At 47.1% G+C, this 23,881-nt stretch overlaps 1 protein-coding gene across 16 annotated transcripts in view; it reads left to right on the forward strand.

The window, feature by feature from the left end:
• Positions 1 to 23,881, forward strand: part of FBRSL1 (fibrosin like 1) — a 495,650-nt gene that overhangs the window by 451,997 nt on the left and 19,772 nt on the right. For 8 of the 16 annotated variants that reach the window (XM_058036819.1, XM_058036826.1, XM_058036820.1 and 5 more), the window contains 3 exons: positions 16,611 to 17,007; positions 18,587 to 18,840; positions 23,169 to 23,404. In XM_058036819.1, coding sequence (XP_057892802.1) covers positions 16,611 to 17,007; positions 18,587 to 18,840; positions 23,169 to 23,404 — 887 coding nt within the window. Of the gene's footprint in view, positions 1 to 16,610; positions 17,008 to 18,586; positions 18,841 to 22,916; positions 23,405 to 23,881 lie in introns of all 16 variants that reach the window. The other 8 variants (XM_058036821.1, XM_058036830.1, XM_058036831.1 and 5 more) reach the window with 3 other exon arrangements.

Genomic DNA, 23,881 nt, shown 5'->3' on the forward strand with positions numbered 1-23,881 from the left:
AATGAGATGTAGTTACATTCTCCTTTTCCCTACGCTCCTTCCAAAGTGTTGCTTCAGACACCTAGAAAGCCCTGGTTGCAAATCATAAGCTGATCTCTGTTTGATTTGCAGCTCCATTTCCAGCTCTGTCGAAATCCAATATAAACTTCTGAGTGCCCTTCCCCCAAGCATAAGTGAAAAATATCTGCCTCCAAAGGGAGAGCAGATGGGTTTTCTTTGCCCTGAGCATCATTCGATCCAGATGCTGTCCCATGCTGTCTATTGCCACTGTGGTCACAGGCCAACAAGGAGGGTCTTGTGTGGGTGGGGAGAGGGGACAGGGTGCAGAGGAGCTGCTAGGTGTGCCCAAAGCCTCTCACACGTGTGTGTGTGTGTGTGTGTGTGTGTGTGTGCGCAATTCTGCCAGCACAAGGACGGGACTGGGGGCGGGAGAGGGAAAAGCCTGATTTCCCTTCCCCCCTGTTCCTACCACCACCACCAATTCACAAGCCAACTATTAAATAATTAACGTGCCCAGTGGGGCAGGAGGAATCAAAAGCTGTTGTGTTCCCAAGTTTTCTCTGGCTCTGGGAGGCACGTCTCGCTGTGTATTCTGGCACCTCCGAGCGGCTTTTCCTCCCTCCTTCGCCTCCCCCTTATTATCCCGAATGTGTGCTGGAGAGGGAAGTGGCGTTCCCAGCCCAGCGGGGGATGCCTGTTATTTCAGACTAGCAACAGGGGAAAAGGAACAGCCTGTTGCCTGATTGATGTTTGTTTTTTGTGGACAGACACCAAAGGTTCATTAGAGACGGAAGGTTTGGGAGGAGGGGGGCGGCGGCGGGGGAGGCGCTCGCTCTTAAGGAACTATTGTACCCCTGTGCACTAACCTGGGCCTGCACTCTCTGTGACTCCTGTGAATGTCTCAGCTGTACCATTCTGGCCCTGGCAGCTTTAGGAAAATATACACGCCACAGAGGTTCCAGTGAAAGCCCTGCAATGAGGGGGGGGTCAGGGGAAAAGGAAGGGGAGGAGAGAACAATGCCGTAGGTTTTGCTGTAATTAATTTCGAATGTGCTGCTCATCTCTTCTCCCCGGGTTTCAAAGGGAACAAGGGGAGCTTGCAGGGCTTTTCCTACCACAGCTGCATCTTTCCAGAGGTGGGCTTGGAAAGGCATCTTTCCTTCCATCTGTGGGTTTGACCAGTGTGGCAATGTGGAATGCCAAGGGCAGCACAAACCAACACTGAAAATTATGTGCTGTCCAGAGGTGGAGGGGAAGGAAGGGTGTGGGGGAGCTTCTCATCTTACCACACTGGGTAGATGAAGCTGGAGAGAACTGAGGAGGTTGGTACTGGGTAAAGCAGATTTCTCTGCAAAGATTTAGGACAGCACTTTTCCTTGAATAACGAACATTGCTGTATGGTTCTGTTGGTCCTGAAATGCTGCCAGGTTTTGGTGCAGGTGAACTGCTACAAAGCTTTTAAAGCTTTGGTCAAACTCTCAATCTCTTGGTGACTTCATGCCATTGAAAAATCTCACTTCCTAATTGGGTGGTAGCTAATAAGTTGTGTTAAGCCTTTGGTATTATGGCACCTTGAGTTGAAATAGTTTATTCTGATTTCTGTGTCTGAAATCTCATCTGTTGGACTGTGCTGTATCACACACAAAATAGGAGCTTGGCATCTGCCATAGGGCACTGTCCTTGTCCTTTGCCTTCAGGCCTTAGTATCAGTGAAGTCACACAATTGCAGCAGTAAAGAGAAGCAAAATGGGCCTGTTAGACTATTGACTTCACTCCCCTCAACAAGATAACCAGATGCTAATTTGATAGCACTATGAATCTTAGCCAGAAAAATCAGTAAAACAGAAACTTAAATTACACTAAATTACTGTTACTGCTTTAACAGCTCTATTTTCAAATTGCTTCTTGCTCAGAAGCTTGCACTGAACCCTGGTGCTGGTGGATAATGACCTCTTGTTTAAACACGTGGCTACTTTACGACCCTTAGCTCTTAGAAAAACCAACCTCAGTATCGGGCGGTGGATATTTCTGAAGTTTGCCCATAAGGAAAACATTTCTGCAGGGTGATTGAAGAAAGTGTTCTCTTTTCTGGTCAGGAACCAATTCAGTGCAGCCACAACATGCTGAATACCCCAGAGGTATTGAGGCGGGCGTTGTTTGTAGTACAGTCCTCTCCAGGATGCCAGGGCTGGTGTGTGACAAGTAGAGCGTGACCGTACAGTGATAAATGTTCTGTGGTTCTTTGGGAGGGATGTAAATACTGCAGGGCTGTTCCAGGCTCTGTAAATGGAGTGTGTTGGGTTTTGTAGTCTTAACTAAATGGACTTTCTGGCCCTGGTGTGGGGCTGGCTGCTGAAAAGCTGGTCAGTGGTGGAGTTTCACCAAATGTATGTGCAGTGCATGGGGTGGGATGGGCATAACTCCAGGCTGTGAACAGGCAAAATTGATATGGGGAACCAAAGATATGGGGAGAACTCCAGAGCTTCTAAATGTGGCATATCTGGAGAAGACTGCGAGGACTTCAGACCTCTTTCTCTATGCATTTCTTGTGGAGGAAAGGGAAATCACATTTGGAGAACATTCAAACCCACTGCCACCCCCTCCTTGTGGAGAGAAACCCATATGAGAAAGGAGGAAGAGCTAAGTCCAGGTTTAATTTCCTGGTCCTCCTCCATAGGAAGAAATATCCCTTCTTTTTAACTCTTGAACAAACAACTGCATTGGCCACATCACAGTGAAGTATCCGTTAGATCATATCCAGATAAACCTGGATTCCAGCATTTGGATGGATGTTTTTGCACCTTGTGCTTGCCAGCAAATACAGGAGAGAAGCAATAGCTGAGGTCTCAGCAGAAAGCACATCTATTGCTCTGCCTCCTTTGCCTGTAGCTGGACTGGAGAGCATATCCTGATTCCCTGCACACAGGGAGCAGCCACAGCAGCACTTTGGAGCACAGCAGGGGCGCTTTGAATGCTCGCTCTGAGCCTTGGCCGTGCTTTTCCAGCTTGTCGCCTCTCCCCTCATCAGTTTTGACAATAAGGGAAGCAGAAAGGATGGCAGGGCTGGGGAGGGGAGCTGGGCAGCGAGCTGCAGTCCTGGGCTGCAGTCCTTTCCAGCAGAGCTGCTGTCTCCAAGTGCCACACAGCGAGCCCAGCCTTTCCAGCCATGTCCTGGGGGTCCTCTCCAAGTCAGACTGCTGTACCTCTCAGGTGTAAGGCAAGAGATTAAGGTATATTGTTCACCTCAGTGTTTTGTGATGTTTCTCTCCAAGGCTGAAGATCAGAAAGTTACTGTAGAGGGGTTTTGCTAAAGAATAAAAGCAAAGCCCCAAGGAGGGTTTTGCAGGTCTGGCTTTTTGATCTAGCACAAAACTTTGTTCAAATGTTATATGGTTTCTATGTGTTTGAAAAGGATAGAGGCTTTTGCTGGTTTTGTAAAGCTAGATCTCAAATCCAGGGCAGAAGACAGGCTCAGCCCTTGGCCTGTCCCATCAGGCTCTGGAGCTGTGCAGTGTTCCTGAAATCCCCACAAAGCAGGCAGAGCCTCCCTGGCACCCCAGGGATGTCCATCCTGCTGTCCTGCAGCTGCAGGGCTGGGTGCCAGGGGGCACAGGGCACACAGGGTGCGCCTGCCATCCCAGCAGCTCCCAGGGCTGCTCAGTAAAACCACAGGAGTCAGAATTTCCCTGCCCTTTTATTGGTTACAAATGGTTTTTCTCTCCTTTTGAAGGATTCCTACCACCTGTTCCTGTCAGCCAGCAAGATTTGCTTTAGAAGCTCATCTTAAAAAGGGAGAAGGGAGGGATGGGGTGTGTGGGGAGCCTTGAACCACTGAGGGTTTGCCTTTGGAGAGTCACAAGGGAAGAGCAGGAATAGGGAATGCTGTAGGGAGGTATTAAATGAGGCCCTTTTGTTTCACTCCTTGTAGAGCATGAAAATGCCCAAGGCATGAATACTCTGTTAAGATTATTCTTGAACATTTAAATGTCTGTTCTGGTAATTTATAAAATGAAGGGGAGGGAAATGCCTTACACAAGGAAGAAAAGGGAGACCTTTACTGGCATCCAGCACTGGTAACTGGGGAGTTGTTCTCTGCTGCTGTGGGAACAGGGGGAGAAGGTGGATTTATCTTGTGGATGCAGAAAAGCTTCAGTCCCCAGAGATGTGGCATGGCATTGGAGACGCTGGCTGCTCCCTCGGTGTCTTTTTCCTCCTTTCATAATGGGGAATATCTTTACTGCTTTCCTGCCTCTCATGGCTGTGTTCAGCCTCAAAAGAGAACAGGATTTTTCAGAAACATGTAGCACCCAGCAGAAGGGGAATCTGGCTTTGGTTTTAACAAATTCATGGAAAGAAACATTCATTCAGAGCAGGTTCTCTGAGCCTCTGGCAGGCTGAGAGCTCGTTGGGAACAGCCCAGCTCAGAGCCAGCCTGCCTGCAAAACAAAGGGCTGAGGAGAGCCCTCCAAAAACACAGGAGTACTTGCTGTCTGAGGGATTGTTCCATAATTTCCCCTGCTTCCCATCTCTATATATAAAATAATGGGTGCAGTGTCCCTCCTGGCCTCATTGCTGTTTGTGGAGTGACCATAAGGTAGAATGTGATAGCCCAGTCATTGCATCAGCCATGAGCATAACCTGTAACAAAAGCCCTGTTGTTTGTGTTTCTCTTGTGACAATTTCCCCACTCTGAGGTCCCCGAGCCCAGCGTGGACCAGTGCTACTATTCTCTGTCTCCTGGGAGCACTGACAGTGCAAAGCAAATATAGGTCACTTCTCTGCTAGGGTGAGGAATCAGGGGGATGGTGTGGATTTCATTACTTTCAGATATTTGGGCTAGAGGCTCTCATGCTGTCAGAGCTGAATCAACTCTCAGCCAGTTTGCACGCAACATATGTGATAGATTTTGCAAATGAATATGTTAATGTGGGAGGAGGTGGTTTTCCCTGAAACCAACTGCTGGCACTTTGGAGTGTTGTCCTCAAAAACAAAAACATATTGTGTCCTCAAAACCAAAACCAGTGGCACCAGCCCTTGCATTCTGCCCCTTGAGAGATGAGGCATTTCATTTGTACTCGTTGAATTGATTAACCATTTTGAGGTCCATTATAAGAAATGCATTTCCCCTCCCTGCAAGGATCTGTGATGTCATCTCCAGTTAGTTTAATATGAGCAAAAATAAATTCCCAAAACCATTGCTGCAGGGCTGAGATGAGGAACTGCATCACTGCACTTCCCTGTGAGCCTCTTTGGGTTTTTTTCTCTTTGAATTGCTTCTTACTGGGCTAAGATTTCCTATCAGTTGCAGATACTTGTATTTCTGAGCCCTGCCTGGTGCAGAGGGCAGAACTCCTCCAGGCTCTGGGATCTGCAGTTGATGGGGAGCCAGGTGGCTCTGGGTAGAGATGCAACTCTCAATTCTGACTTCACAGAGAACTGCTTGAAAGAAAATACAGATTTAATGAGTGAATGGTGATGTCTGCTGTGCTAAAGGGGAGTGGGAACTCTCAAGAGTTAGCTTAGACCCCACTTTCCTCTCCTAATGTGCAAGAATCTGGGAATACAGGAATTTGCCAAACCCAAGTAACTGCTTAGTGCTGGACTCTAGGCATGTTTGTGTGTGTGCAGTTTGGAAAAACTGTGACATGGAGAGGACTTGAAGGAAAAATTTAGAGTGATTTCAGTGGGATTGTTGGTACACATGGCAAACATGTAAAAACAAGATTATGAATTATGCAGCAATTACTGTCTCGGAAAAGTATCTGCAGGCTAAGCCCACATACTTACTTGTCTCCTTTTTTTTCACCCAATATTGAAATGAAAATGTGCAGCAGTTTCAGAGCAGACAGTTCCTGTGATTATCTTTGCAGAGGTCTGAGCCTGTCCCTGTTTGTTGTGGAGAGGTTGGATGTGGCAGTGCCTGCCCAGTTCCAGCTCAGAGGGTGACGTGGGGATTGTGAGAGCTGTGGCTCTGCCTGGGCAGTGGGAGAGCTCTGAGCTGTGTGGTTTTGGGGCTCCTGCAGACCCCAGACACCAAGAAAGCCAAATGCCTCAGTAGGGCAGTGAATGACTTCCCTCCCTACAGTGAGTATTCTCATGCATCTTAGGGTCACAAGGGTTTTCCATGGCCTTGACGGCCTGCAGCAGATTCCATCCAGCAGCTCTGTGGAAATTATTGTGCTTGATGGTCTTTGCAGGGCCACTGCAGTGGATGGAAAGGGACCCCAAGGAGTCAGTGGGAAGAGGAGTGTGGAGCACACATTTGGCTTTGCAATGCTGGGTGACTGTTCCAGGCTTTTTGCACATCCAGGCTGGCATTGCAGCAGTCCATGCTGCCTTGCACCCTCCAGCCTCATAAGACTTTTTTCCACAGCCATAAAGCCTCACACAAGAGGAGATTCAAGAGCACCTTTTCATTAATAGGGTGTGATTCCATTCCAATGCACGGCACAGTGTTCCTCTGTTAGGTCTCACTAGATGCCAGGTCATCCATTATCCTCCAGCATATCCAGCACTAAAATATTTCCAGAATTTCTGCTGCCCATTGAAGAATTCACACTTCATCAAAGGAAAGAGCTGGAAGGAGCTTTGCAGCTGCACCTCACACACTGAGATCATGCTGGAGGAGTTTGCCTTCTGTAGTGCAGTGAAGTGTTCTTTTCTTTCCCTTATGGCATACCAAACCACTCTTTCCTGTTTAGGAGGGAAAACCAATCATCCCTCACATTTTCCTTCTGGAGCATTCTGCAAAGCCATCCCTCACATGCTGCTGTGTTCTCTCAACTGGGGCTCCTGTTGAACCAGGTGGGACAGAAAAGATTTTTAAGAGAATGCAGCACCTTCCAGTGTGAGGAGTGGAAACACTATCACAAAAAATCAAGGGTTGAGAACTGAAGTGAAGGAAAGCTCCTCTGTTCTAGGACTTTTGTTATCAGTAGTTAATAACTGTGATTCATGTGCAACACAGTCCAGTTTTCTTGATAGTAGGCATGTTTAGAGGTAGAGTGAACTTTTTCAGTCTTAGAAAGCAAAAGGCCATCTGTGACTTCCTGATGCTGTTTACAAACATTTTTTTGCCTGTGCTGTCAGTAGCTGTATTTATTCATTGCTCACTCTGTGAATTAAAATGTTGAGGCAGCTCCTGACATGCTTCTTCCAGCATATCCTTTTGGAGTGAAATTTTGGTTGCCATAGGGACCAAATCCAAAGGGCACACACCATTCAAATAAATGTTCCCTGATTAACAACTTGCAGCTTGTCCCTTAAATATTTTAATTATCCATGATGCAACTGGAAACATTGTTGGATTTATTTAGTGCGTTAGGTTCAATACCTCAATTTTTTCTTGAGATGCCATCCCAGCAGCTCAGTAGCTGGATTTTGACCAGGCAAAGAGAATTGCTTTTAGACTTGCAGGAAAATTCTTCCAGTTTCTCTTCATCTTGACCCTACATTCTCAACCAAGTTATTGGAAAGAGTTGTTTTTTCACAGCTGCTATTAGAATGGAGGCAATTGGGCTGAACACATTGGTTTAGGGTGGCAATGTGCTGCTGCTGAATCCATGGAGGGATTTAGTAGCAGCATGGATTCAGAATCCATGGACGGATTCTGCCTGAAAGGGGCCTCCTTGTGCCTGGGGATGAAGAGGGAAGACAGTGGGAGAATGCAGGGTATGTATGGGGAGCTGCTGGTTGGAAAGCTGTGGCCCCACTTGACAAGCTCTCGACCTCAAGTGTTGTTTTCACAAATTATGAGCATATGAGCACTAATGTGACAGCAGCTACTGAGCTGTGAGAGCTGGACATAACAAACAAACAAGATGGGATTTTCCTAATTTGTGCACGGTCAGTCTCTCCTCTCGGTTCTTGCTTAGCAGAGACTCTGTCACTTTGCAGCACAACTTTGCATTCTCACAGATCCAGCCATAACATCAGGCATGGACCTCACTCAGGTCTCTCTCACTGGGTCTGTTTCTAAACAGATCTGTTTGCCACCCTTTAGGGAGGAAGAAAACTGTTTTTTGGGCTCTGCTGCAGTGGGGAATAGATAATCTCCCTGCCTTCCTTTGGTAAAAGCTGCCTGGTGATGGGAAGCCATGGTAAGACCCCAGCATTAACACTGCCCCCTCTGCCTGCTGTTTTCTTGTTGTGCCTGATCTGGTGCATTTTTCCATGCCAGCAAGGGGAAGCAGGGGCTGATGGATGAGTTATGAACTCACCTTGATTAGCTCTGTGGTGTGGGTCCATCACCACTTAATTGGCTGCCAATAGCTCCCCTAATGAAGGGTGATGGATTGGGCTCCAGGGCTGTGGGAAGGGGCCAGCCTGTCAGAAGATGCTCAGGAAAACATATCTCACCTGGAAAGGACAGAGAGCCAGAGCTTGAGCATGGACAGTTCTTTCCCTGCTTCAGGACAGGCATCAGTTGTCTTCCAAGGCAGAGATGGGGATTTTGTGACCCTGCATATGCTTGGCTGGTTAGGACAATCATCTGTTCCCAGCAGAGATGATCTGGTTTTTCAGAATGTTCTTTCTTGCCTTTTTCTGGTTTTGGTTAGCAAGTGTGCTTTCTCAGCCAGACGTTGACTTAACTTCTCCAGGCTGGAAGATCCGAAAGGTCACTGACGCTCCTCCGGAGCAGCCTCACTTTCTGATTTTACTTTAAATCATTCTTTGGGAGCTTGGAGCTCTCCGATGTCATTTAAAAAAAAGAATCAAAACCTTCATAAGACTGTGCAGATGAAACAAAATTGTTGTCTTAGCCCACACAGGGTATTATGCAGCCTGGCAGATCCCTTCCTTGTAGCAATAAGAAAAGGATTTGGCATTTAACCTCTTGAAATTAAACCAGAGTGTGAACTTCAATAGTTCAATCTTATCAGGGCTTTGCTAGAATAACAAATTGTGAAAAAATGTAATCATGTCTCCAATGTGACCTTGGCAGATCTGCCTCTGTGATGTGAGAGATTAGGTAACTCTAAGCAGATGTCTGTTTATTTTGAAAATAATAGTTATAAAATCTTTCTTTTCCCAGTTTGTTTGCACTGCCTGTGAAGGATATGACAGAGAGAATTGTGGTCTGCATGGAGCTCTGTGTTACAAGCTGCTCTATTATGCTGAGCAGTAATTGCTCTTGGAAGTTTGAGCTATCGATCTATTGGTGGGGGTTCAATTTCAGTGTAAAGACCTGTGTTCATGATTTAATTGGAGTGATTAATAACTCACTCGCAGGCTAGATGGGAATCGATATGGATTTCAAACAGCAAAAGTAGTACATTTTCTCTGGTAATGTAGTAGTTGATGGTTTATTATTTGCCCTTGTTTGCCTAATTAAAATCAAAAGATTCCTTGATTTATAACAGTTCTGTCTGTTAAAAAGCTTGCAGCTGGAGCTGAGGATGTGTGCTTGCTTGCTTTCATGTTGGGGGAGTGTCTTCTAAATAACTTATTTGCCTTGTTGCTTGTCTGTCACTCAGATTAGGTGTACAAGAGGCCATCACACATTAAAAACAGAACAAGACAAACACACCTTTAGTATACAGCTACAAGAAGCTTTAACAATGTTTTCTGGCCAGGGGAGTAGAGTGGCTCCTGCGTCACTGCTTTGTAGGCATTCAGCATCTGCTTAGGAGCATTGCTGAAGAGATTTAACCCATTTGATCCAGCATTATAGCCCTGGATTAAAAAGCCTGTATGAAACTTTCAATCTCATTACAACGCCAGCATCCACAGTAGGTGATTTAGCTGCAAATCCAGTTCCAGCTTTGCATTGAGATATTGCCAGAAGAGCAGCATTGCTAGGAAAATGCAGTGTGACTTACTTTGGGGGGATTTGAATGGTGATCCTTCTTCTTTATGCTGTGGCCCCAATCCTTGTGTTTGGCACCCATTTTCATTCAGCTCCTGCAGCTTTGGTGTGTCATCACGCATGCTTACAGCTAACATGCCTCGATAGAGCATGGAAAGCTCCCAAATCTCTAGGAATAAAACATCCCATTAAAGAACCATAGAGCAGCAAATAGGCATCAAGTCCATAGATCTTATTGCTGCTGCTCCTCAGTTTCTGAAGGAGGGGGTGAAAGCTTTCTGTGCTTCAAGCTCTCTCAACAAAGGCTCTTATCTACAGAGCTGGCCGAGGAAAACATGCAGTGTGGTGTGTTTGAATTTTCTTTTTGATTTGTAGAGTCCAGTAAGCTTTCTGGTGGACAGCAGATTCCTATGTTCAGATTAATTCTGGTGATGGCAGACCTTTTCTTATTAACACTCACAAACATCTTGGTATATATGTGAGCCATAGACTGAAAACACTCATCTGGATGGAAGTGTTTTAATTTTAAACAGGTATTTCTTTAAGGAATCTTTCCTGTCAGCTCTGGAAGAATCAAAGTAAATGTAAATTTGCCACTCTTGAGGTTTTGGTTGGGAGAGAAACTTTAATTATACTGAGAGTGGGGGATTGCAAAGGTGTTTGGAGTACCCTGAAGCCCTTGGGTTTCATCAGCATTGGGTGTTGGTGACCCAGAGCTGGCTCTGGGGAGTGCCCATGGGATGTGTCCGTGTGGGTGCAGGAGAGAGGAACTCTCTGCCCAGGTGTGCCCCTAATGTGGAAATCGTGGAGCACATCAGCCCTTCGTTCTTGGGAGTTTCTGGCTCTGTGATAAAAATGAGAGCTGCTTTCTGTGTCGTGACCTTATGAAAATGACTCGAAGATATTTCACTTTTTAAACTTGGGCGCTTCGGGAGGGAGGGAGGGGGAAGATACCCTTGGAAGTTAATTCTGAGGACCAAACTGACAGCTTTTTGCCACTGTTGCTTTCTTGTAGGTTGAAAAGCTGAAGGCTTGTTACAGCCCCGGCATACAGCAATCTAGCAGGTTAAATGACTTGGGCAACACAGTTTATTAAAACTGGCAAGTGCTCGCTCCAGTTCTCTTCCTGATAGTCAGGGCTGCCTGGGAGAGTAATTGATAGTGGCAGCTGTTGGGAGGGTGTTTCAGATTGCAGCGGGCGATGTGCCCTGACAGACAGCTCTGTACAAACGAGCTGAGTGATGGGGGACGGGCCCAGGCCGCTGGGAAGAGCTCCCCGCTTGGCCTTGGGAATGCTGTGGGAGCCACAGTGGGAACAAAGGGCAGCTCTGCAACACGCGGGTTCAGAGCCGGGCACAAGGGCTTGTGCTCACACTCACTTTGCTTTGCTCTGTGAGAAAACTCTGGCATTTTTTGTGGAAAATCCACCAGGAGCCCATGATGTTCAGAGGAGCCCATGGCACAGGAGAACATTGTTTTGACACAGCCTGATGTGCAGTACTGCTGTTGTGATGGAAACTTGGCCTTTGCTTCTCAGTAATGTTAAAAATCATCGTGTTGCACACCGCGGACCCTTCCAGACAGTAGTTTTATGTGCAAGTCCCAGGTCTTTATGTCTTATCTTGAGCTGATTTGCATTAGAATAGGTGGAGGAACTCTGTGCTCCCTTTGTTGGGGAGCTTCTGTGCTGTAGCTCTGCTTGCCTTACCTTTGCAAACAGCCTAATCGCTTAAAGTCTTAAGTAGTGCTACTCTCCTAAAATGCAATGAAAAAGCCATTTATATAAAAGCAAAAGCCATCTAGGGATAAAGAATTAGCACTTAAATATTGATTTTCACTTGTAAGCACTCTACCAGCATCAGTGTTATCGTTGTCAGAGCAAAATGCTTTATTCTTTCTTCTGCTTATTATATGTTCCATATACATACAATACATGATAACATATACAACAATACGTTATGCAGCAGCCTAAAAGTTCAATTTAAAATAATTAAAACAAAAAAAAAAAACAAAAAAAAAACCTAAAAAAATGTTTACTGACGTTTATTTAGTTATTTCTTTGTTTTGACCTCCTGCTGGAAAGTCCTGCTCTTCTTTACTCTTTCCCCTTGCTGATGTTTCAAAACTCTTCCCTGGGACTCATGAACTCACTCTGAAATTCTCAGCTCCTTGCCATGTGTAATTCCTGTGGTGCTGCTTTTCTAGTGTTTCTTGCTGGAATATGGAGCAGGGTTCACCACAGCCAGTCTGGCCTGTGTCTGTTTTCAAGGATATGTACAGGGTGGATAGATGGGCTACAGATGGTGGCTGTTGTGTTTCTTGGGAAATTGCCATTGGTAAAGATGTCATTGATGGATGTAGGAGAGGAATTTCTTTCTCACATCACCCCATCACCCTTGCTGTTTGAATGCAACAAGGGAGGCTGCAGAAAGACGTCTGAATGACTCCACTTTTCTTTTTTCCAAGAGACAAAGGAAAGGCGTGCAAGCAAGATTAGATTATTTCCAATCACATTGTACGTGTGTTGACAGTCCCCTTTCAGCAGCAACCAGCAGCTTGCAAAGAGCAAGAGGCAGGGCTGGAACTGCTGTTGCCCTAAGTACTGTTTGTATAACACAGTAACTGCTTATTGGAGTTCTCAAAGCAGCCTTTACATGTTTAATCCCTTGCACTTGAGCTACTCTTAATCAGCTTGAAAGCAAATTCCTGTAACAGAAAGGTTTAATTTGTGTCTGGGACTTTCTGTATTGTGCCTGGGCTGCAGTGCTGTGTAGCTACACACTGGCAGGCATGTCACCCTCTGCAGCCTTGGGGATGGGCAGGGCATGGTTATTGCAGCCAGATCCAGGATTCAGGGAACTTCCAGATGGGCTCTTGGCTGATGGTCCCTCAGCTTTGGGTAACTCCTCCTGGAGCACACTTTATACAGTAGTTTAAGCTGCTGGTGACTTCGGGGTTTCCCTTAAACTTCACCTCCGGTTCCTGCAGATGTACACAGCAGGAGCTGAAGCTCTCTGTGCTTTTAAAAATTGTGAAGTTTTCTTCTTTACCAGTTGAAGTTGGAATTGGATGTAGCCCAAGACGTAGGGAGGTTAACCTTCTGCAACACTCCAAATGAACAAATTAGTCGATCAGGGAGGCAAGAATTACCAATCCCAGGTTGTTGGGGTTTTTTTCTTGTTAGAGCAGGTTTGGCCTTTTCTTCCCTGTCTCTCACACTCAGTCATCATTCATCCCTGTGAGATCAAGACATGTTTCACTGTCTGTTCATTTAAGAAAACCTCTCAATGGAAGAAGTCCAAGGTGTTTGGTTAGAAAATAAACAAAAGTTGGCATTCTCAAAAGGGGTAGTGCTGTGCATGGAGGAGAGTGGCAGATGTGATCCAGCCTTCCCATAGCATGGCTGGAGCATGAATCATTACAAATGTCAGATTTCCTGTGAAGGGACAAGCTGAACTGACATGCGTTCAGGTTTAATTAAGGTTGAATTATTGGAGCTGACTGTCAAGTCTTAGGCAAATTGGCTCAGCCTGTTATCATTAAGCATGAAAATTACTCTAGGACTTGGTAAAAATAAACACATTTTTGCCTCTAGAACGTAGTGGAGTGGTCGGGTGGGTCTGTGTTTTTGTTGGGGCAGTTGTGCTCAGCTCCCTGGGTCCATCTGCTCAGGAGGGCTGGATCAGCAGCCCAAGAACAGAAATTTCTGAAAGGATCTCAATGCAACCTGATCCAGCTTGCACAAAAGGGAGTATTTGGTTGCTTTCCTTGGGATGTTTCCATATGTGAGCAGCAGCCATCCTGGTCAGAGCTTGGGCATGCAGGAGTGTAGTTCTCTTAGGGGGGATATTCAAGTGTCCTGCAGAGAAACTACAAAGTCCAAGATCCTGATCAGAATGGGCAACATCCCTCATTAAAATCATTAAGGTTAACTTTCTGAGGGATTTCAGGAGAGATAGCTCAGAGACCTCCATGTGTGCATTGCAGCCATCAGGAGGAAAAATGACAAAGTCACCAAACACCAGGATTCTCCCCTTCCTCTGTATGGCTGAGGAGGCTTGGGGGCTGCTCTCTCAGATGATTTTCCCCTCTTGCCCATGAATTCACAGCACATATTTCCCTTCTCTGTGCTTCTGCTTTTGTGCAACATGGCTGCAAAAGGAGAGAGGATACTCCCACTCGTGCCTGTAGCTTTTCTGGCGAGGGGGAAACTGGCATGTGGATATTTTCACTGCTGTCGAGAATGAAATGCAAAAACATTGTGGTACTGCATCCTGAGAGATGGAAGTTGGCAGCAGGAATTGTTGTGTACCCCTGGTACCAACTAGCACAACCAGGCTTGGCTGGTCAATTCAGTCAGCAAGGGAGACTGAGCTTTTGCTTTGAGAAAATTGCAAATGAGAGCTAATGCTGAAACCACAGGGAATCAATAGTTGCACATAAAACTGGTCAAACAGCTGCTTTTAATGTGGGACTTTATTGATTTGTTTTGGATCTAATTGACTTTTTACTCAACTAACTTTCGTGGTGCCAGTGTGTTTTGAATATACACCATTAGTCTACATTGCCTATAATTACACAATATGAAGTTTAACTCTGTAGGAGGAGGCCTGTTGGATGCAAAGAGCTAATGGGCTCTGAGGAAACCTATGCTCAGGAATGAAACCCAATTGCTTTTAATGGGTAGCTCCTGAAAAATAGTGGAATCTACAGCTGTGAACACACTTGCTCCAAAATGCAGTGTGGGGAGCCCTGGCTTGACTAGGCAATGACAATTTTTCAACTGTTAGCAGTAAAAACTGAGGAAAATTTACAAATATATTATAAAAAATAATGATGTGCAAAAGCATTGAGAATTTTACTTCAAAAATAAATTCTGAATAGCATTGGAACCAAGTCTAGCTATGGCACACAACCAGGTTACCTGCGATGCATGAATTCATATTTGGTAAAGAAATTCACTGAAACGAGAGGCTTGTATTTATTGTAGAGATTAATTTAGGATCTCCAGACATTGTGTCAAACCTGTAAAGATGTATAAGGTGCTGGAAAGTACAGTGTTGATAGTACTTGCCGCCAGCCAAAACACTGGTGTTTGGAAAGGCTTCTGCTCCTGTTACTTGTGGGTTTGAGGCCCCAAGACCTCAAGACGTTTTCAGCTGATAAATATAGTTCATATGTTTCCATTTGTCCCCTTCTTGCATTCTGAATTCATACACACGCAGTGATGAGCTGAGTGACTGATGGCTGGGGGAAATGGTGCAGTGGTGAGAGCGCAGGCAGAGCCAGAAGCAGTGTGGGAAGCTGCCTTTTATCTCAGGGGGAGGAGATGCCATCACCACGTGGGCACTGTGGGCACAGAGCACGAGCCGGTTGTGCTGCAGGCTCTGATTCAGTGCCGTCCTCCTCCCACCTGATGCCACCACGGTGGCACTGGGGCTCTGTCCTCGCAGGGGCTGGCTCACAAACGCTGGCCAGAGCTGCTGCACGGCCAGAATTAGCTCATGGCGTGTGCTGTGTGTTATTTCCACACCCTCCCACATCAGGAACTGGCTCGGTGCTTTGATGAGGCGGGAGGATTTCAAAGGTGGAATTTGTTTGTGAGGGTGGTGGGAGCACATTAATGAGTGTAGGTAGCGTCTCCTGCGTGTCTGCAAGGCAGCGAAATGCCGGCAGCCCCCAGCACGTTTTGCTGGGTAACAAAAGCGTCTCCTGGAAGTCAGAGGTGCTGTGTGTGCGCAGTGGGATGTGTGTGAAACACACCAACAACCTCGTAGCCCATGGAGAGCTTTTCTTGTAATTGTGGGTATGTGTGCACTTAAGGATACACAGAAAGGGTGAAAAGGGAGTTACAGTGGGAGTTGAATTGCTTTCATGTTGGTCTTTTCAGTTGTCTTCAACCTTTTGGGTACTGCTTGATCTGAAATATCTCTTCTTTCCTCCCTTTTTCCTCTGCAGCCTTTTAACTCTTTGGGATGCTTTGTTTAGCTTAATTATGAAAAATAGGAGGATTTGGCACCAGAGAAGGAGAAATTCCATATGGAATTCTCTCTGTTGGTGCATTTTGCAAGGTTGCAGCATTCCTGATAGTTTCAGCATGCTAAGAATACAGATGTTTGCACTGTTTAGGGTGAGCAGAACTACATTTGGGTGCCACTGAACTTCTGACTGGATTTTCCCAGTGTTCTCTGTTCTGTTCTTCCACACAAGTGTGTGGCCAGGGGACAGTAGTGTCACAGCTTCTCTGCAGAGCTGTCCCATCCTTGGCTACAGAGATCCCAGGTAGTCTCCACTCTAGAAGACAGGCAGGGTTATGATTAAGAATTGATGCTTGGCTCCTGGTGTGTTGGAGCTGGAGTTGAGCCTAAATCCAATGTGGGTTACCTTGAAAGAGCATTGAGAAAATGAAATGTCTTAATGATGAGGCCTGTGTCTCATGAACATGAAACTTACATTGAGCAGGAAATACTGCAGCATTGAACTTGAGACATGTTCACGCTCCTATTGTACGTAACCTCGGGCCCCTGAAGAAGTCCCAAAGCTGTGTGTTCTTTGTAGCAAGCATTCATTTAATGACAGCTCAGTCCCTTGCACACATGCTGGAAGTTCTGTGGACTGGCCAGTCAAGGACAGCGGAAGGACAGACTCAAACACACATCCATCTTGCAGCAGCAGCGCTCCCACGGCGCTCCCACGAGCTGAAACATGACTTGTTTTTTCCCAGGCACATGTTCTACCAAGCACAGAGAGAAACACAAACCTTTCAGCACGCGCTTTGTTCTCTTTCTCGTTGCTCCACAAGGTCCCACCTTGAATGACAAGCCAGAAGCGAAAGCAGCCAATGTCCCAAAGGTGTCTGGGCTAGAGCGGAGCCGGGAGCTGAGCACCGACGTGCCCTTCGCCCTGCCCATCCCCAGCCCCCAGCCCGTCGCTGCCGTCGTCACCTCGACCTCCTCAGCGCCCACGTCAAGTGCCAGAGCGAGCCCGCTGCTGAAGAAGGAGCCAGTGATTCCAGCACCAGCACCGCCCCGGCTCACGCCGCAGCCGCAGCCCCGGCCGCAGTCGCAGCCGCAGCCCCGGCCGCAGTCGCAGCCGCAGCTGATCCCCGAGCTGCGCAGCCAGCCCCCCAGCCACATCCCCCCGCCCCTCAACTACCAAGTGCATCACCAGGTGGCCCACAACGGACTCAACAACATCAGGTTAGAGGGGAAGGGGTGCTCACGTCATCTTCAGGCTGCTGCGGGGCTATAGCTTGTTTCCAGTGGGTGGGAATTGCTGGGAGGCAAGGTGAGCGCTCACCTGGGGTGAGATGGTCTGAGATTTGGGTGTTGGACTTCCAGGGATGGCTTTTCCAGCTGTGGTGGATCAGTGCATTTGAATATCGCAGTGCATTTGCGATTCGAATTTGAGGGGATAAATGCACACCTTCTGGAGAAAGGCACATGTTCCTTTCATTCCAGTTTCAAGTAAAATTTTGCATGGTCTTGTCTGAGCTAGTTCTTGACTTAGACATGTAAGGTGGTTTGAGTTTGAGCAACACCTTTGTTCCATATTTAGAAATACTTCCATTGCCCGTGGTCCTCAGGTTTTTTGGCTCACCAGCATCAAAAGAGGGATATCTGTCTTGGACTGTGATCCTTGTGGGTCCCTTCCAGCTCAGAACATCCTGTGATCTGTACTGGAAAATGCTGTGTCCCTGGAGACCAGGGCTCCCGTGTGGGCTGAAAAATCTGCTTCAATCTGACATGTTCACATCTTGCAGGAGGCTTAGCTCTGCTGTTTAAATTGCCTCCATCCAGTCAGGAGGGTGGGTGAAAATGCTATGGATAAAATGTTTTTAGAGAAAAGAGTTTAGTCAGTCAACTGGAACCTGTATAGTGTTTTTGCTGGTACAGAAAACATGCCTTACCTCCCAAGCAAGAGCTAGACTAGTTTAAACAAGATGAGAAAACTGATTTAAAGCATAATATTTGACTGCACAAAGGTCAGAATATGAATACAGAGAGCTGCCATTAATGTGTATTTCACAGTATCCTGCATACTTAAGCTCTATTGTTTTACCTTGTAAATGCCACCATAGTATAAATGATGAATAACATTTCAAGCTATTGAAGATCTCTCTGAGATTTAGCTTGCAACAGATATTCAGTATTGTGGGAGTTACACAACTAATAACTGCAGTGATAGTGTGTTTCAGCCCACAAAACTGAGATCACTTGCAATGGAGTAATAATAATAGAAGAAGATGTAAATTACAAATTACTATGAGAAAAATTATTAACATGGTGTGCATTTGCATGCTTGTGTGACTACAAGTGCACAGCATATGTGCAGCAGATCCAGAGGAGTACCAGTCACTCGTGCTGTGCAGCTCTGCACACCCAGAGCAGCAGAAAAAGGAATTGGTGTCACTGTGTCCTCTGGTCACAGGGATCCACATGGACACTGCAAGCTCATCAGAGGCTCCATAAAGGTGCACAGTCTAGCTGCCTCTGTGGCCCTCATCAGGACTTACAGATAGCTCTGAGGATTGCAGCACTGAGAAGATGTCCCTCCAGAGAGCCCAGGGCCCGTTCTGCCCTGCTGGAGATGTTCATTAAGATTCACTAACTATCTCCACTGCCATTAAGACCAGCAAAAGCATGAGCCTGGGGAGATCAATGTTCCATAGTTGTGTTGTTTCTGGTAGTGTATTTCTTGCACCGTTCCAGTCCTGTGTTGTAACGCACTCTTCGTCTGTCTGTCTGTCTCCCCTCCCTCCCGTCTCTCTCTCTGCAGCCGGAGCAGCAGTGCTAGCAGTGCAACGAGCATCAGCCTCCCGAAGCACCTGTCCCTGTCTCCGCAGATCCCAGCACACCATTCCTCCGGCCCAGCTCTGCCCCTGTCCATCTCTAATCTTGCTACCTCGCACTTCTCTCTCAGATCGCAGGCGCAGCACCAGCACCATCCGGCCATGTTCGCCACCCCTCCCACGCTGCCACCTCCACCAGCGTTACCCACCAACAGCCTCGTGATACCAGGGCACCCTGCGGGTAGGTGCCTCCTTCTCCAGGGCCGTGCATGCACTGCAGGGTGTGGAGACATGGGCTGGCTGGTGGGCAGTGGAATCCCTTGGCACAGAGCCCTCAGTGTGTGCTGGAGCTGTGACAGTGCTCCTCAAACAGGTGGGAGACATTGATGTGCTTTAGCAGATGAGAGGTTGTAGACACATCGCTTCCTATAGGAAGTCTTCAAAACAAATGCTTCAACGAAGAAAAAGTCCTGTTCAGGTTCAGGGCATGAGTTGTCCAATGTGGAATTCCACATCATCAGATATTTTTTAGATTAACAGAGAAGTGAAGCACAGTTTGCCATTCTCCCCTTCTCTCTCCCCTCTCCAAAGAAAGCTGCTGCTGTTAGAACTGGTGAGAAAATACTGAAATACTGTTTCTGCAATTGTTCTAACTGAGCACTTGAATGTCACTGAAGCCCCTGCCTGATCCTTCGACCAGCAGCACATCCTGCTGGCAGAGCAGGATCCTCTGCTGCTCTGTGCCCATGGCTCCGTGGCCTTTCAGTCCGAGTCAGAGAGAGCTCAGCTGACAAGCTCTGCTGCTCTACTCTCACTGTCTTTGCATCCTTTTAAAAAGTTTCCTTTGTTCACCCTGGTCCCCATTCTGTTGTCACTTCTGCCCTAAATGCCCTGTTTATAGCTTATCCATTAGCCTACAGCTGTCCCTGGAAGAGACCCTGGCAGCTGGAGACTTCCCAGCAACTTTCACTTGCTGGGGCCTCCTTTTGATCTGGCATTTGAATCCACAACTAACTCAGCAGGGATTAAACAGGACAAGCATTTTGCAAAAAACACACTCTCTGTTTCCTATGAAGTCAGTTAAAGGAATAAGGAAATGACAGATTTGCTGTGGAAAAATCTGATGGTCTTCCATCCCCCTTTTTTTGCTTCCAGGAGCTAAATAATGTCTCATTATTTATTACTGCTTGTCTAAGTGAAAAAAACAAAAGTAATAATGGGTCCAAAGTGAGCTCTGAGAACCACGATAGTGCTGTGGGTTCCCTGCCAGAGACAGGACCACATAGGCCAAAGCTGGCAGCTGTCAGGAGCCCTGGCACCATCTAGAATTTCAACCACATGGCTGGGAAGATGTTGGCAGCGCTGTGGGAGTCCTATTCATTGCTTCCCCTGTTTAAGGCGCAGGACTACTGTGATGGAGGCTTTGAAAGCATAGCAAAAGGAAATAGCAGGGCTCTCACTAAAAGCATGATATTGCAGTCACTGAAAGCAAGTATGTTTTCACCATTAACTTCAGGAGATGCAAGATCAAGTGACCTATTCACATTCAGCAGCTTGCCAGGAAACAGTAACAGTCTTGCTCCTACTAAAAGGATTTCTCCTGCAATTTAAGTAGGAGAAGCCGAAGTTAGTGGAGGGAAAGGTCTGGGTGTCTAACCCTGCAGACAGTGAAATGCCTCTTGTCTGCACTATATGAAATGCCTGCAAAATGGCACATCATAAAATCAATACAGAGTGCTGCAGAGCCAGGAGCTTCTGTTGTCATTCACATAAAACTTCCTTAAGAGCAAACAATATTGCTGAGCAGCCCTGAAGAGTGAGACAAGAATGCTCTTCTGGTGGCATTTATTCCTTTTGAAACCTAAAGCTAATACAAGTAACTTAGGAGCAACCCTTGCTGGGCTTCTGCAGTCTGCTCGAGGGCTGCCCTGATGTGGGATACCCAGAGGAAACAGTGGTCTGTGTCTCTCCTCTGCTGAAGGTGAGGGCACCATGAGCAGGAGTGACCTTTTTGTGCCTTGCCCAGCTCCTGTGTGCACACAGGACAGTGTTGGCAGGTCCCAGGGGCTGCTCAGCACCTTGCTCCTCGTTGTGTTACTGTGTGACTGGACCTGGCATCACTGCCAAGTACAAGAACTTAGTTCTGATCCAGGCATTGCTCAGAGCCCCTCACAGAGCTGGGCTATTCCTTTGCAATTCCATCCTTACTGTGAAGCAGCCACTCCTCCAAGTGCCACTCAGCTTCTCCAAACATCTCCAGGCCTTTTCTTTTCCTGATGGAGGCCAAAGTTGTGGTAGAGGGCTGTGGGCTGGAGCCAGCTGCAAATCTATCAGTCTGACTTCCAGACTCTTAAAGAAATTGGATATCAGAGCACTTACAACTGCCAACTTGCTTTTATCTCTCCCTCCAGAAAAGTGGATTATCTTGATGCTAACAGAAGGATTCAGTTTCTTTAAACCATGCCAGATTTAAAAGTGTAAACACACACACACATGAAATCATGCTCATATTCTCTAAAGAGGTTTTGCACCTAAGTGCTTTCAGCCTATGGGGTTTTTTTTCTTATTTGCTCAATCCAAGGAGAACCCATTATAGACTCTTTTGCTCCAGAGCCTTAGACTTCAGTATCACAAATATATATACTTTCTGCTTTTGTGTTAATTATTATATGGATTGTAGCAGTACACAGTACGTGCTCTTAGCAGTACATTTATTACTGAAAAGCAAATGACTTTGGCACCCAAAATTTGCTTTCAAATCTCACTTTCAATTGTAGGCTTCTAAGTAGTAGTAGAGACCTTGAAGTTCCCCATCAGAGTGCCTGTTTTTAAAGATCTTAACCATGTCGCTTCAGAAAGTGATTGATTTAGACTTTTCTAATGTTACTGTAAAAATTGAACTGAAAGAAATCCCTGCAGAACATGAAATACAACTTTAAAGTGCAGGTGTTCTTTTGCCCCTTATATTCAGAGCTGTAGTTTAAAGGGGTTGTTACAGTGAAAGAAGTGGATTCATGTAAATTCAGAGGCAAGTAGATCAGTCAGGACTGGGTGTGTGTCATCCACACCTGGGGACGCAGGTTGGTCTTCACTTAAAAAATATATATAACATGTTGGGTGCTAATCCCTGTTTGAAGTTCTTAAGCAAAACCACAGATTGAATTGTTATAGCAGCAGACATTTTGGAGAAGTGGACATTGGTCCTTATTGTCTTCGGTGACATCGTTTCTAAAGCACAGATGTCTTCCCATGATCTGAACCAATTCACATTCAATGCAAGGTGTTATTCCAGAGGAAGATGCTGAGAAGAGGCCACATCATATGGTGGAACATTTTGTTTCAGCAGTCATTGCAACCTTGATGAGATCTTGAGCCACTTCAGTGTTTGTCCCCTCCACACTGATTCCTCCTCTGTATTTTCTCAGAGGAGAAAAGCCTGGAGGCAATGGCAATAAACAAGAATTACAGCCTGTTACAAATTGAGGAAAGGACTGCTTGCTATTTAAGATCTCAAAAAAAAAGAACAACTTGCTGCAAAGAAGGCCTTGATTTATAGGATAGATGTTTCTGGTCACTGCGTGCATGCCCTGAGGCTGAGAAGGGAGAGATGGCACAGGCATGGATGGCACAGGGATGGATGTCCAAGCAGGCAGTTTCCAGCCACCCAAACCTATGGTTATCTCACTGCACTCCAGATCTTACCAAAATTTTACCTGTGAAGTGCCTGTAAAGCTTAACACACGTCAGTTCTCAGTGTGTGTGTATGTGCCTCTGACTGTCACACACCCAGAGGATGAAGGTCAGTACTGCTCATTTCAAAGTGAGCTGTTGGCCTCCAGAGCACTCCTCAGCACCTTGGGGGTGCAGGAAGGTGCCGCTCCCGTGAGCCTGGGAGGCATCCCCTTAGGTGAGGCTGGATGCCTGAGGTGAGGCTGCATCTCTCAGGTGTGACCCCTGAGGTGAGGCTGGACCCCAGAGGCGAGGCCGGGTCTCTGGGCTGTGTCCCTGGAGGTGAGGCTGGATCTCTGAGGTTAGGCTGGATCTCTAGGGTGTGACCCCAGAGGTGATGCTGGATCTCTGGGCTGTGACCCCAGCGGTGATGCTGGATCTCTCAGGTGTGCCCCCAGAGGTGATGCTGGATCTCTCAGGTGTGCCCCCAGAGGTGATGCTGCCCTCTGGGCTGTGCTCCCAGCACACCTGGCTCGGCAGTGCCGGGGAGGAGAGCCGGGCGGGCGCGGGGGCGGGCGGGCCGGGCGAGGGCGAGCCCCGATGATGTTTTCTGCTGTGATGACTCATGGTGTTCTCTCTTGTCTTTAGATACCAGCCTGTTGATATCATTCAACCAACCAATCATGTATTGCCAGCCTCATTCGGGGATTCTGATTGGTACTTTGTCACAGGCATCTCTCTTACCTCCACCAATGAGTCCTCACGTAGAAAACCACCACAGCATGACCTGCAGAAACAGGGAATGCCAGGTGAATATTGACTCTTTCTCCTCCGTCTTTGTGGTACTCACAGGCCCACGGGCCTCTGTGTCTTTTTTTTTTCTCTCTCTCTCTCCTCTAGATCACGAACTGCTCAGGCAAGAGCTGAACAACCGGTTTTTGGTTCAGAGTTCGGACCGGGCCGCTGCCTCACTTGGCCCGGTGCCGCTGCTGAGAGCGGAGTTTCACCAGCACCAACACACGCATCAGCACCAACACACCCACCAGCACACATTCACTCCTTTTCCATCCAGCTTGCCCCAGACGCCGCTCATGCCGCCCTCTGCACCTCCCATGGTGCGTACCCCAGCCCAAAATGTGAGGATAAGTAGAGCATCTCTGGTCAAAAAGCCTAACCCGCTCTTGTCAAACAAAACCCAGCCCTCTTCATTCCAGCCAGGGGTGCTGTCCTTGCCCTTCCCACCTGGAGGCCAGCACCCCCAAAGGGACCCCTTTCCACCCAGAGCCCCCACACCACCTCGTGGTCCCCCGTGCTGCTACCCATGAGCAGATACAGCACCCACGAGACAAGTCCAGAATCCCTTTATTTCCCTTTTTGTGTGTCCTGCTGTGTATTTCTATTCCCCCTTTCCTGGAGCCAGCTGCCTTGACACATCAAAAGGTGACACCAGCCAGGATGGGTGGCTTCCAGCCCCAAACACTGTCTCCACAGCTGCTGGGTGCAGGGCAGACCGTGCTGGCTTACCCAGAGCTCTCACCACAGTGCAGCACCTCATCTGATACCAGCTCTGTCCCTCTTCCTCCTAATACCTGATCTGTATTGATTTAGGCATT

The sequence above is a fragment of the Melospiza georgiana genome, chromosome 18, assembly GCF_028018845.1.
Source record: "Melospiza georgiana isolate bMelGeo1 chromosome 18, bMelGeo1.pri, whole genome shotgun sequence".
Classification (NCBI taxonomy): domain Eukaryota; kingdom Metazoa; phylum Chordata; class Aves; order Passeriformes; family Passerellidae; genus Melospiza; species Melospiza georgiana.